Consider the following 12568-nt stretch of genomic DNA (forward strand, 5'->3'; position numbering starts at 1 on the left):
TGTGCACTCATATGTTGCATATTTTGGAAGATTCCACGGGTTAGTAAATTTTCCAATCGTGCTGGAAAGTTTCTCCCCATTTCAAAAAGAGAGGTTGGATCTAGTAAACCATCAGTATCGTCTTGTTCGACATAATAAAAATCTCCAGCCATATCATCTCCGATGAGGACGTCATCTTCTTCATCTTCAACATTTTCCAGCATTGGAGCATTGTCTGAAAGAGATTATATTGTACAGTGTAAGTTCAATTTCCATCACGATGAAAAACGTGTTTTTTTGCATGATGAATCAATTTTGATCAATTAACAACAAGTATTAATAATGTAGAAAAATCATAGTCGATGATAAAATATGAAATCGAAGGTTGCAATTTAAATCATTCATCAAACAACAAGATTAATATTTCCATCATCATGATCGGAACATGTCAGATAAAAATACCAAAAATAAATAACAATAATTATTGGATGATCAATAGACAGCATCAATGAAAAGATCTTTCAAGCCGTCGGCTCCTACAAGTATTTTAAAAACTTACCAAAATTCAAAACGTTTTCATCATCTTGTTCAATTGTATCCTCCTCTTCTTCCTCTTCCTCTTCTTCTCCTTCATCTTCTTCAACAACACCAGGAGGTTCTTCATCATCCTCGCCTTCCACGCCTTCTTCCATTTCCTCATCCTCCATAGAAGGTTGTTCATCCTCTCCCTCTCTTAACTCATTATCAATCTCAACTCCTGAATTAATAAAATTATGAAGTTGCTCCTCAAATTCGTTTAGATCCATTTTTTTGTAAAGTTCCTTTTCTGCCAATTCTCGAACCAACAACGGTACGAAATCGTCTAGGTTTAAAAAGAAAGATACAGTAATTTCACTCTTAACCATCCTCACAACTTCTCACTTAACTCCAGGCTATCTCTTTACAGGGTTTGGCTAAAGTTATTGGTGTGCCCAATTCGTCACCTACTTTCCTTTCTCAAATTGTAAATATTCAATCATTCCACAAAACGACGTTTCTTTCATCACATTAAAAAAAGCACAAACTGAATCTTGCAAGTTCAGCACCTATCGAGTTAACTCGTTCGTCATATTTATAAACTGAGAGAGTTGTATCCAATTATCCAATACAACAACAACAGCACTTGTCACAACAATAACTAGACTTCAAAACATCCAAATTTTGAATTCATCTCTACTACAATGCCTCTCCTAGTATTCAATAAAAAGACTCGTGTGCCATCCATGGATATGGACGAACAACACGAGCGAGAACGACAATTTCAGAAACAACTTCAACAAAAAGTACACGACGAAGAAGACTTTGATTCCTGGAAGAATGCTGATAAACAGAAAATCAACAACTCGTCACTCTCTGTACAAGCTTCTTCTTCACGAGGAAGATCCAAATCCGAACATCAACAAAATACAACAACCTCCTCTCCATCATCACAAAATGGAGAAAAAAGCTCATGGTTCGGACGCGGAAGATCTCAATCAAACAAACAACAACCTTCCTTGACAGTAACATCTCCATCAGATGCTGTGGAAGAGACTCAAGAAGGAGTTTCTAAAGAAGAGATGAGAACCGGCAAGATGCAACACCAACACACCAAGAAGAAGGGACAAGTTGGCGATTATGAAGAGGATCATGAGGAGGAAAGACAAGAAATTCCAAAGGACGAACAAAAGGTGAAGAGGAAATACAGTTTAAAGAAAAAGAGTGCTGAATTGTTATCTTCTGATGAGTGAGGGACGTGTGACCTGTAATTTTATACATTTCAATGAAAACATGTAAACTGTCAACAGAATGACTAAAAATGTCCATACGATCACAATGTACAAAAGATTTCATAAAAAATTGAAAGAGAGAATTAATGTATTGATTGACTTGATGATTATTGTGAAAAGAACCCATCCATGAAGTTAAATAAGGTATTGATCGTGAATGAGCATGTCACAAGTGTCAACTCACTAAAATTCATCCCTACGTTTGAATTCAAAATTTCAACTCAACTCGAAAGTGACTTCCTGAGAAATTGCTCTTGTGTTGCAATGTCAAGATTTCTATTTAATAAGTCGATCATTTCGAACTGCTCCAGCCTCCTTATAATATCTCAACAACATTCTCTTTTCCAAATCACTTGCATACTCCTTCTTACTGAACTTGTCCAATTCATATCCAATCACTAAAGAAACACCCAATGACAAGGCAGCATAAAAAGGAATTCTTCTTTTCGTTCGCTTCACCATTTCCTCTCTCTCCATTTCCACTTGAAAAGGACTAAATTTTGGTTTGTTGTGCATGAATTGATTCCACTCTGTTTTCGATTCGTCAAAAAAGTGAGACGAAATCTTTTCATCCTCTTCTCGAGTTTTCTTTTGATTCAATCGATGCATTTGTTCTCTAAATACCTTTTCTTCTTCACTCAAATTTTCAACATCTTCCTTTCGTGATTGATATCGATCCGATTGATGAATGTAATGATACATTTTCCTCCTCATGGCTGAATCATAGGCAACCGTATTGAGATTGGTTCCGAAAATACTACTCGAACTATTCATAATTCTTCCAAAATGTGTTCCAATATCCAATTCCCGATCGTATTCTGCTCTCTTTTCTTCATCACTCAATAATTCATAACTATCCTGAATATCGAGCCATGCCTGCTCATCTTCCAATGAAAGTACTGCTGAATTGGATGGTTTTCCAGAATCGGAAATGAGTTCGGAAGCATTATTGTTGGTCACCACTCCATTCATGATGGAATTATTATTCGTTGAAGAAGGTTTTTTGGCATCGGGATGGTACCTTTTTGCTAATGCATAATAGGCTTTTTTAATTTGTTGTTTGGAGGCTGAACGAGGAACTCCCAATACTGCATAGTGATCCATGATTTGAGTGGGTAATTTCATGTTGTGTGATTTGTGTTTGTTTGTGTGGTGTTTGATGGTTTTTTTGATGATAATGTGAAATTATTGTAATTATAATAATTATTTGAAACTAAATAATGAATTCTATTTCTAGTAATAAATATGAAATAATTAGAGGGATGATGAATATGATTTTTGAAATGATAATAATTATTTTTCAATTGTCTAAATGGATTTGCACCAAAGTGTTGTCGTCGACGGTTATTCGATTCTTTCTCTCCGATGAAAAGATGACACTGGTGATAATTAACGACAAGAGGTTGACGCGAAAGTGGGTGATGATGATGCAGCTGTTAATTGACTTGTTTTTGTTTGAAAAAATGCTTTAAAAGGTGTTTTAATTTGAAAAATGGCTAAATTCGGCCCGAAGTACAGCTATTGCTCCGACATTTGACTTTGGGTGTTGTATAAATGTAACATGCTGTTGTTCTTACAATTAGAGTCATTCACTCCTGCATTCTCTAATGGTGTGATGGTTTGGAAAAGAATCGTTCGTGGTGGCGTTGTAAAAAGTACCGCCGAGGAAATTTTTGAGCGTCCAATGAAAATCCAACAAAAATGCCGCCACCGCCAAAATTCTTTCCGTTAAACTTTAAAATGAAAAACATGCATCTGCCAGCTGTCAACAACGGCTTAAAATTTTCACAGAGCGCCTATCGTCACTTGCTTCAACAACAAAAAAAACAAGTCAATCATCTCATTACCAGATAATTGATACCACAACAACACACTCCTAGAAAGAAGAACACTAATCACACACTCTAACACAAAATGAGAGAAGTCGTTTCATTGCACATTGGTCAAGCCGGTATTCAAGGTAAGTCATGAATCATCCACACCTTTTTCATCATCCATTTGATATTCTTTTCATATGAATTTTACTCCTCCATATCCACAACAATGATAAAATCATTATCCATGTCCACAACAATGATCATATGATCCACAACAAATATTGAAACAACAACATTGTCATTCAACAATGAATTATATTATTTTCACACAGTCGGTAACGCTTGTTGGGAACTCTTCTGTGCCGAACATGGAATCAACCCAGACGGTACCTCTTCCTCCATCAACGATGCCTCTTCCTCTGTTTACTTTTCTGAAAATTCACGTGGTAAATACGTTCCACGTGCATTGATGGTCGATTTAGAACCTTCTGTCATTGATGCCATCAAAAACACTGAATACAAGCAATTGTATCATCCTTCTTACTTGTTACGTGGAAATGAAGATGCTTCCAATAACTTTGCTCGTGGTCATTACACCATTGGAAAGGACATGCTCGATTCTGCCATGAATTCCATTCGTAAGATTACTGACAATTGTCAAAGTTTGCAAGGTTTTCAAATTTTCAACTCTGTTGGAGGTGGTACTGGTTCTGGATTTGCTTCCTTGCTATTGGAAAGACTTGCTGTTGAATTTCCAAAAAAGACTAAATTGGGTTTCAATATTTATCCAAGTCCTCAATTGACAACTTCCGTAGTTGAACCTTACAACTCTGTGTTGAGTACTCATGCCTTATTGGAACACAATGATGTGTCTGTAGTATTGGACAATCAAGCCATTTACGATGTCTGTAAGAATAATTTGAAAATTGACAGACCCAACTATAAGAATTTGAATCGTGTCATTGCTCAAACTGTTTCCAGCTTGACTTGCTCATTGAGATTCCCTGGATCTTTGAATGTCGATTTGAATGAGTTCCAAACCAATTTGGTTCCATATCCAAGAATTCACTTCATGTTGTCCTCTTTGGCTCCAATGGTTTCTGTCTCAGAACAATACTATGCCAATAATAATGCTGCTGAATTGACAAGTCATGTCTTTGAACCTAATAACATGATGGCCAAGTGTGATCCAAGAAGTGGCAAGTACATTTCATGTTGTTTAATGTACCGTGGTAAAGATATTGTCAATAAGGATGTGAGTGATGCTGTCAAGGTCATGAAGAGCAAATCGAGCATTCAATTTGTGGATTGGTCTCCATGTGCTTTCAAGATTGGTATTAATCAACAATCTCCAACCATGTTGCCAGGAAGTGAAATGGCTCAAGTCGATAACTCTTGTTCCATGATTTCCAATAACACTGCCATTGCTTCTGTCTTTGCTAGAATGAATGACAAGTTTGACTTGTTGTTTGCAAAGAGAGCATATGTACATCACTTTGTTGGAGAAGGAATGGAGGAAGGTGAATTCAATGAAGCTCGTGAAGATTTGGCTGCTTTGGAAAAGGACTACAGTGAAATTAGTAAGGATACTATTAGTGAAGAGGATTCCATGTTGGATGAAGGTGAAGAAATGCATTAAGTTCATTCATAATGATCAATGATGCCACAAGTCAAATTCTCTGTGCGCCTCCTAATTAGTACTACATGTAAACGATGATCATGTTTGACGAAGGTTCATACATGCATCTCAAATAAAACTATTAATATTTTAACAATTCAAACTCTAGAAATGATTTGAGCGTTCAAGAAAATTATTAAGCACTGGTTCTTAGTGAAGAAATTTACTGATTGAATTGCGTAAACAAGGTTTGCAACGATTCCAAATCCAATTTCAAATTCAAAGACGATACTGTCGTTCCTATTATGGTATTAAGAGGTTGAATTATGAATGATGACTCTTCACCAATTATTAAAGTCTTTCTTCGAGCACAATCAATCATTCGTTGCACCACATGTCCAAATCCTCGAAAAACTTTCACAAATCGTTTTCCCAGCAAACTAGCAGCCAATAAATCTCTTTCCAACATGTCATGGTAATATAAAAATTGTTGCCTCAAATCGTTATTCATCAATTTTGAATCTTCTTGATTAACTTCATGCTCAATTTCCTCAATGGCTTCTGCATGTGCTTTCCATCCAAGTGCAATTCCACTCAATAGAAAAGGAGGAATATGTCCAAATAATGGATGTGACGAGAGGCGTGTCAATTCTTCAGTCACCGATCGAAGTTCTCTTCCTCGTAGCCCTAGTTCTCTATAAATTCCTAGTCGATAAGAAACCATCGTAATTGAAATAATTAAATGAGCTAAAATTTTCCCCTTTTCTTGTACATTCTTTTTTGCATTGTCGTATTTGGTGTAGCATTCATAAATTTTGTCCACAAAGTACAAATATTTTGGGAGAGTATCTTTTTTAAGTGGTTGACTGAGAATGGACATTAATTCTTCAGGGACCGTATTGGAGCTTGTACTGTATTTGTATCCTTCCAGTAATTTTCGTTGAATATAATTTGAAACTCCTTCAACTTGTTCATAATCGAAATCTTGTGTTATAAAAGTTGCAAGTACACATCCTCGTTTGAGACATGACAGGGAGTCGTCCATTTCTTTGATTTGTGACAGATAGGATCTTGTAATAGCGACTAATTCAGTAGCATCTTGATCCATAGAGGATGCAGCTGCATAGGATGCTAAATAACAACAAATCGCAGCTACTAAATAACTAGGTCGATCCAAATCAAGATATTCCGAAAATAGTAATTCCTTACTTCTGTAAAAAGATCGAATTGCATTTTCATTATTTCCAAATCTCTGATAACAAAAACTTTGAATGGCATACAGCAATGAAAAATATTGGGTACTGCTTCCATAATTTTCTCTCTCAGCGAGTATTGTTTGAAAAGTATTTCTTGGAATTATTGACACACCAGCACTCACCACTCCAAAGAAAAGATCCACCGTTTGTTGTTGCAAGACCACTTGAGAAAGAACAGCGTTTCGTTCAAAGGTACAATACACAGCATCGTCAATGACTTGGGGAAGAGTATGGTTGAGAGATTGTTGTACATTGATGGTTGTTGGAAGGAGGTGTTGAAATGTTGGATCAAAATTTTGGTTTGTGTTCGAGTGTACAGTGGAGGTGGCGGTCGCCATGGATAATTGTTGTTGAAGGAGTGGCATGATTTGTGAAGCATTGGTTAGTTTCACAAGGAGTGATAATAAACGATTAATGACGGATGGATCTGCATTGTTTTGAATGGCGTATTGAAACAATTGTAAAATTCGTTCAATAGTTGCTGAATGGGAGTTCATCGATGCAGAAGTGTTTCCTTGAGAATGGGGTTGACTTTCAGAATTCACTGGTGCTTGATTTGAATGATCCGAATGATCTTCTTGAGTTGAGTGACTGCTTGGATCAAATTGTAAATTGTGAAAATTAACGGAATGCAGAGCAGCTCTCTGATTCATTTCATCTCGAATATTCACTTGTGGTTGTTGTTGTTGTTGAGAAAGTGTCATTGATGATGGGAAAGACAAGTTTAGAAATGGTGAGTGTTGTGAAGGATTGGGTTGAACTTGTTTTTGAATTCCACGAGAATGATAATCAGAATCTTCAGCTGATTCCGAACTCGTGATGGATGTTGGTCGCCCATGAGAAGTGGAAACAGAATGAGAAAGGGTTGTTGATGACGATTTGTCGATGTGGTCAAAGTTCGTACCAATCCGGGTTGAGGATGAATGGATCACCTGTGAAGGAATAAGGGAAAAGTTCAGAGTTGGTTTTTCTTGACTGGTCAAGAGAGGAGTGTTGCTACTATTCGAAGTCGTAGGTGTAGTCGTGCTATTCGATTGACTATTCGCTTTCCTTTTTCGAATTGGATTGGTTTTCACATGACCAGTGAATAAATTTAGAGTTGAATGAACCGTCCCAGTGGTTGTTGTTGATGAGGATGCTTGTTGAGAAGAGGTGCATGCAAGAGTCTCTGAGCTGTTTTGAGAAATCGTGGTTGTTGTCTGACCTTTCATTGGTTTTGAAGTTTGTTGCTGCTGAGGCGTTAAGAATGAAACACTCACACACTTGTGATTCTGTTTTCCCTTTTCAAAACTTTCCAAACCAAGAACACTTATGGTGACTGGTTTCTTTTTTTGAATCTTGTTTTTGCTACCCACGGTTCGACCTCTTTTCTTGGCTTCAGGATAGACACAGATTTTACCTTTCGAAGTGCATTCATGACATGCTGGCAACTGACGTCCACAGCGTTTGTGTCCTCTTCGACACGTGATGCAAGAAATGGCATTAAAATTAGCAGACATTGTTTCTAGATCAGAATTTTCAAGAAGAATTGCATTCAATGATACCCGTTGTTGCTCTTCTTCCTGAAAAGTATCAATGATTGATGCATGTATTTCTTCGGACCATGATGAAAGTGGAATCTCATGCAGGGTCGAGAACTCGCTTTCATGAATCGCCATGAGTTTCCGATGTGAAGACATTGATTCATCCTCCTCTCGCTCCTGAAATAGTGGTTGTGTGTGACTCTTCGTTAATTCCTGTTGTGATGGTTGAGTGGATGGACACGATGGATACACGATTGAAGACAACACGCCTTGATGATGAGCTAGTTGTTGTACATCCTCCTGATGCTTCTCCTCCTGCTCTTTATCCTTCGAAGGTGGTTCTTGAGAGTTGTTGTTATTATTATTATCGTCATGATTAAAACTACGATCGGTCATCATAATTCTGCGTCCACCACAAGCATTATCATGACCTTGCATGACTTGTGAATTTTTTTTATGCCGCTTACACTCATGGCTCTGTTTGTCGGAATAAGGAATGTGCACAACCAGAGAGGAGCTGAAGAGTTTGGGTTCACGAAACGGAATTGGTAAGCGATGAAGTGAAGAGTGAATCCAGTCATCCGTTTAAAGTGGTGCTGTTGCTTGAATGAACATCCGAGAGCATGAAAATGGTGCACATGGAAAATACTTGATTTTTCCGAAAGGCTTTGATTTTAAAAAGAAAGAGCTCGGGAACGAAATGTGAGTGTTGTAATTCGAATGGAGTTTGCTCTTTCAGAAAATCAAGTGAAAAAAGTGAGCCAATCATTATACTATTAAAATTTTGGATATAAGGCGTGTGTTGTTTTTACAGCTACTACTACACTGAGTCACTACACTTGTTCTTACTGTAAATGAGGTTTGAAAGCCCTCGTTGTATTTTTAAACGATTTACAACTGAAAAAAAATGCTCAGCGCCGAACAATACGAAAGAATTTTGAGGGAGTGGGAAACAACGCCATCCTCGTCATGGTCCGCCCTTAATTCAGTGACACAGAAACGTGCTATTCAAGTCGATGAAGAATATGATGAAGAGTTAATTTGTAGTGGAGCCAACGATTGCATGAGAAGATCAAATCAAACTCCAACGAAAAGAACGTCCGAATACAACGATCATGGTCATCATGATGACTATGGAAACACAAATGATTCTCCATCAGCACATTATTCATCGCCTTCTTCTTCTATGCAATCTAAACAACATGTATCATCACCTGTCAACAATTTCAACGATCAAGTGCACACCCCTCGAATTACTGTTGACTTGATCAGGGATCTGTGCTCTCGTCAGCATTTGTATCAAACTCCGTATCTCAATGATAAATTGTTCCTTCACTTCAAAGGGTTTAGAAAAATTGAAAATCTAGAGTTGTACACAGAGCTAAAGGCTTTGTGGTTGGAGGGTAACGCAATTACTGTAATTGAGAATTTGGGACATCTCACCAAACTAAGATGTCTCTACCTCAACCAAAATCTAATCACGAAAATTGAAAATTTGGAAGCGTTGAACAATTTACAAACCCTTAACTTGGCAAACAATCACATTAGCGTTATTGAAAACTTGGAAGGTTGTAATCAGCTGGAAACTCTCAATCTTGGAAATAACAAAATCTCGAGCATTGAGAGTTTGAACCGACTTTGTAAACTACCTAGGCTCTCTGTCTTGGATCTTTCTAATAATCAAATTACTGATCCTGAAATTGTTAATATTCTAGCTAAAATTCCGTCCTTAAGTGTACTATATTTGAAAGGAAATCCTGTGGTGGGCTCTTTGAGAAATTATAGAAAACTGTTAATATCTTCAATTCCAAAACTCAACTATCTTGACGAAAGGCCGGTGTCACCTGATGAGAGACGGTGTGTGCAAGCATGGGCCCGTGGAGGTCCATTGGCTGAAGCAGAAGAGAGAAAGAAGATTATTGAGGAAAAAGAAAACAAACATGAAAGAGAGATGAACGCTTGGTTAGACATGCAGCAAAAAGCAGCTGAGAGAAGAAGTCAAGAGGAAAAAGAGGGAGTGTTGAAACGGATGTACTATATTGAAAAGTTGAGGGAAGCAAATCTTCCAAAAGAGAGCGCTTGCCAACCATCCGTTGAACTTCCTGCTTCATCCTTGGTGACATTAGAAAAAGCATCAGTTCTTGTCAAAAACGAGGAGCCAGTACCAGTGGTGGTAGAGCCTTTAAGACAAGAAAATCAACCAACAGAGAAAAAGGTTCAAGTTTTAGAGGGAGAAGGCATCGTTTGGAACTCAGAAATTAGGCAAGTGTTGCTGCAGTCGGTACGGAAAGAACTCTTCAACTTTGAAAAGGTCTCAAAAGCAGTTCAATCATTTGTGTTGAAGAATTACAAAGTGTATGACTCGTCAAAAAAGCTCGTTGAGATGAAGGAAGCCACATCAAACAACAACAATACAATGTTGGTCTCAGTAATGGTGTACACTTCAGACCGATGCAGAATGGAGTATTCACGCTTACATCAGGATCACCAAGACAAGCCCACGCAAGTTCAATTGGAGTCTCCCCTTGTAGAAATTTGGCAGTCCAAGAAATTATTTTAACACTGTGCGCCTAGGCGGTGTCATAAAAGTTTCAATTTTTTGTTTCAATTTTTTGTTGCCTTTTGAATTTAACGGTTTTCAAAAAACTAACCGTTACACCTAAAATTTAAAAAAATGCAACAACAAGCCTTTTACCCCATGCCATCACAATCGCAATTCGTGGAAGCATCTTTCAATTATCAACACCATCCATCCTATGCTCATATGCAACAACCTCCACAACAACCTCGAAAGTACATTGTTCCAGAACAACAAACTCCTTTCCAAGCAGACCCCACAGCTCTCTATGCCATCATGAATAATCAGCAACCACTCGATCCCTACAGTAACCAAAGTGCCAGGTATTCTTATGTTCCAGGAGGCTCCTCTAATCCAAAAACACCAGGAAAATCTCCGTACTCTACCCACCATAATCATCAGTTCATGATGAACTCTAATTTGAACAAGGAGAATGATCATTACAACAATATGAACTATAATTATTCCTTAAATTCTTCAACCTATGCATATCAACAATCCATGATGCAACCTAAAACACCAGGCAAATCCACAATGAATGCTTCTTTTGTTTCCAGCACTGCCATTACTCCTGGACGGACCTCACTTCGGAAGGAATCGTTATGTAAAACTGGAGAAAAAAAGTTTTTACACACACCAAAGAGAGCCACAGCATCTGTTTCCAATAACACCTCGAAACCTAAAACACCACATCAAAACACCTCCCTTCTCAATACAAGCAGCATGTCCTTTAACAATAATAATACCATCTCTACGAATAGCTCACTAAATAATAGTTCCATGATGACGAGTAATAACACTTCGAACAGGTCAAGCAAGGTGAGCAGTAACCAAAGAGCCTCTACAAATACTAGTCAACAAAGCAAGAGAACCTTAGCCTCTGTGAAAGAGAATGACCGAAAATCTCAAAGGTCTCTTAATTCGCAAACGAGCCGTCAATCTCGAGTTCATAACCAACCACCACGGCACTCTCTCGTGTCTGCTCCTTACTCGAAACGAGTGAACACTAGTAGCAACGATGGAGTTCATGGTTTCCTAACCAGCACTGCTTCTTCGTCTACATTGGTCTTTGATAATTGTGACACTTCCAATGATGATGCCTTCATGATGAATACTACCTTAAATTCTTCTCAAGAGTGTTCTGAACAAGATATTTGTAGATTTCTTAATGCTCAATTGCAAAGAAGATCCAAGAATGATTTGAAGGAAATTCTGGAACGATACATTGAACACCATTTAGTGAGTCATAATAACTCGATCATGGAACCTCAAGGTACGAATGATTCTCTCTTCTCCAGTTCGGTGTCATCTAATGCCTCCGTTTACGAAATGGAGAGTGAAGAAACGACTGGCCAAGAAGTCGATTCTGCTTCCACACTCACACAAGCTTCTACTTTCACTGCTCCAAGCTTTAATGCATACCATTCTGTTGCTTCTAATGGTTCGTGTAACACCTCCTCAGGATCTAACTCTCAGCAAATTTCAAACCTTACTCATTCATCCTCTCGAACTTCAGTGTACTCTCATTCTGGTCTCAACTCATCCTTTGTAAGGTATGAGCCAAGCGATCTCATCAAACGTTTATTGAAAGAGGAGGAACAACGATGTCAAGTGATTTCACACGTTGCTGCCAACGCAGCTTGCCCTTCGTCAACTGTGTATCCAATGACCAATCTTCCACAACATTATAGAAGATGAGTCGATTTGACCTTTTCCCTTATGTGCTCTCCGTAAATGGAATTAGAAGATTTGAAAAGCGCTGAAAGGAATCAATGTCTTGAATGCAAGAGCTCTTCAACAAGTGTGCTTTTGTTCAAAAGCATTTCGCCAACCTAATAGAAATTTCTCATGGATGCTCAGTTTGTGTAAATATTTTTCAAAATCATTGAACTAACGAACATATGTAACAACACGATTTGAGAAGTAAAGAAATTTCTTGATACCAAAGATCTATCTTGTGTTTTTAATATGGGTCCACTACATTTACAA

At 37.9% G+C, this 12568-nt stretch overlaps 7 protein-coding genes across 7 annotated transcripts in view; 4 read left to right on the forward strand and 3 right to left on the reverse strand.

Annotated features, from left to right (window-relative positions):
* C9374_006777 (uncharacterized protein) overlaps positions 1-785 on the reverse strand; it is a gene marked incomplete at both ends in the record, with an annotated part of 798 nt that extends 13 nt beyond the window's left edge. Inside the window, 2 exons of the mRNA XM_044696674.1 lie at positions 1-214; positions 539-785. The exon at positions 1-214 is cut by the window's left edge and continues 13 nt beyond it. Coding sequence (XP_044546922.1) covers positions 1-214; positions 539-785 — 461 coding nt within the window. The remainder of the gene's footprint in view (positions 215-538) is intronic.
* Positions 786-1199: 414 nt separating this feature from the next.
* C9374_006778 (uncharacterized protein) lies at positions 1200-1748 on the forward strand (the record flags this gene model as incomplete). Its single annotated transcript, XM_044696675.1, has 1 exon — positions 1200-1748. The coding sequence occupies one exon, from the start codon at positions 1200-1202 to the stop codon at positions 1746-1748; it is 549 nt and encodes a 182-aa protein (XP_044546923.1).
* Positions 1749-2063: 315 nt separating this feature from the next.
* On the reverse strand, positions 2064-2912 carry C9374_006779 (uncharacterized protein; the record flags this gene model as incomplete). The annotated part of the gene is made up of 1 exon (XM_044696676.1): positions 2064-2912. The coding sequence occupies one exon, from the start codon at positions 2910-2912 to the stop codon at positions 2064-2066; it is 849 nt and encodes a 282-aa protein (XP_044546924.1).
* Positions 2913-3701: 789 nt separating this feature from the next.
* C9374_006780 (uncharacterized protein) lies at positions 3702-5243 on the forward strand (the record flags this gene model as incomplete). The annotated part of the gene is made up of 2 exons (XM_044696678.1): positions 3702-3747; positions 3937-5243. 2 exons carry the CDS (start codon positions 3702-3704, stop codon positions 5241-5243), a joined length of 1353 nt encoding a protein of 450 aa, XP_044546925.1.
* A 202-nt stretch (positions 5244-5445) lies between these two features.
* Positions 5446-8439, reverse strand: C9374_006781 (uncharacterized protein; the record flags this gene model as incomplete). Its single annotated transcript, XM_044696679.1, has 1 exon — positions 5446-8439. The coding sequence occupies one exon, from the start codon at positions 8437-8439 to the stop codon at positions 5446-5448; it is 2994 nt and encodes a 997-aa protein (XP_044546926.1).
* A 469-nt stretch (positions 8440-8908) lies between these two features.
* On the forward strand, positions 8909-10561 carry C9374_006782 (uncharacterized protein; the record flags this gene model as incomplete). Its single annotated transcript, XM_044696680.1, has 1 exon — positions 8909-10561. The coding sequence occupies one exon, from the start codon at positions 8909-8911 to the stop codon at positions 10559-10561; it is 1653 nt and encodes a 550-aa protein (XP_044546927.1).
* Positions 10562-10675: 114 nt separating this feature from the next.
* Positions 10676-12277, forward strand: C9374_006783 (uncharacterized protein; the record flags this gene model as incomplete). Its single annotated transcript, XM_044696681.1, has 1 exon — positions 10676-12277. The coding sequence occupies one exon, from the start codon at positions 10676-10678 to the stop codon at positions 12275-12277; it is 1602 nt and encodes a 533-aa protein (XP_044546928.1).
* Positions 12278-12568: the final 291 nt, after the last annotated feature.

This window comes from Naegleria lovaniensis (genome assembly GCF_003324165.1).
Source record: "Naegleria lovaniensis strain ATCC 30569 chromosome Unknown tig028, whole genome shotgun sequence".
Taxonomy (NCBI): Eukaryota; Heterolobosea; class Eutetramitea; order Acrasida; family Naegleriidae; genus Naegleria; species Naegleria lovaniensis.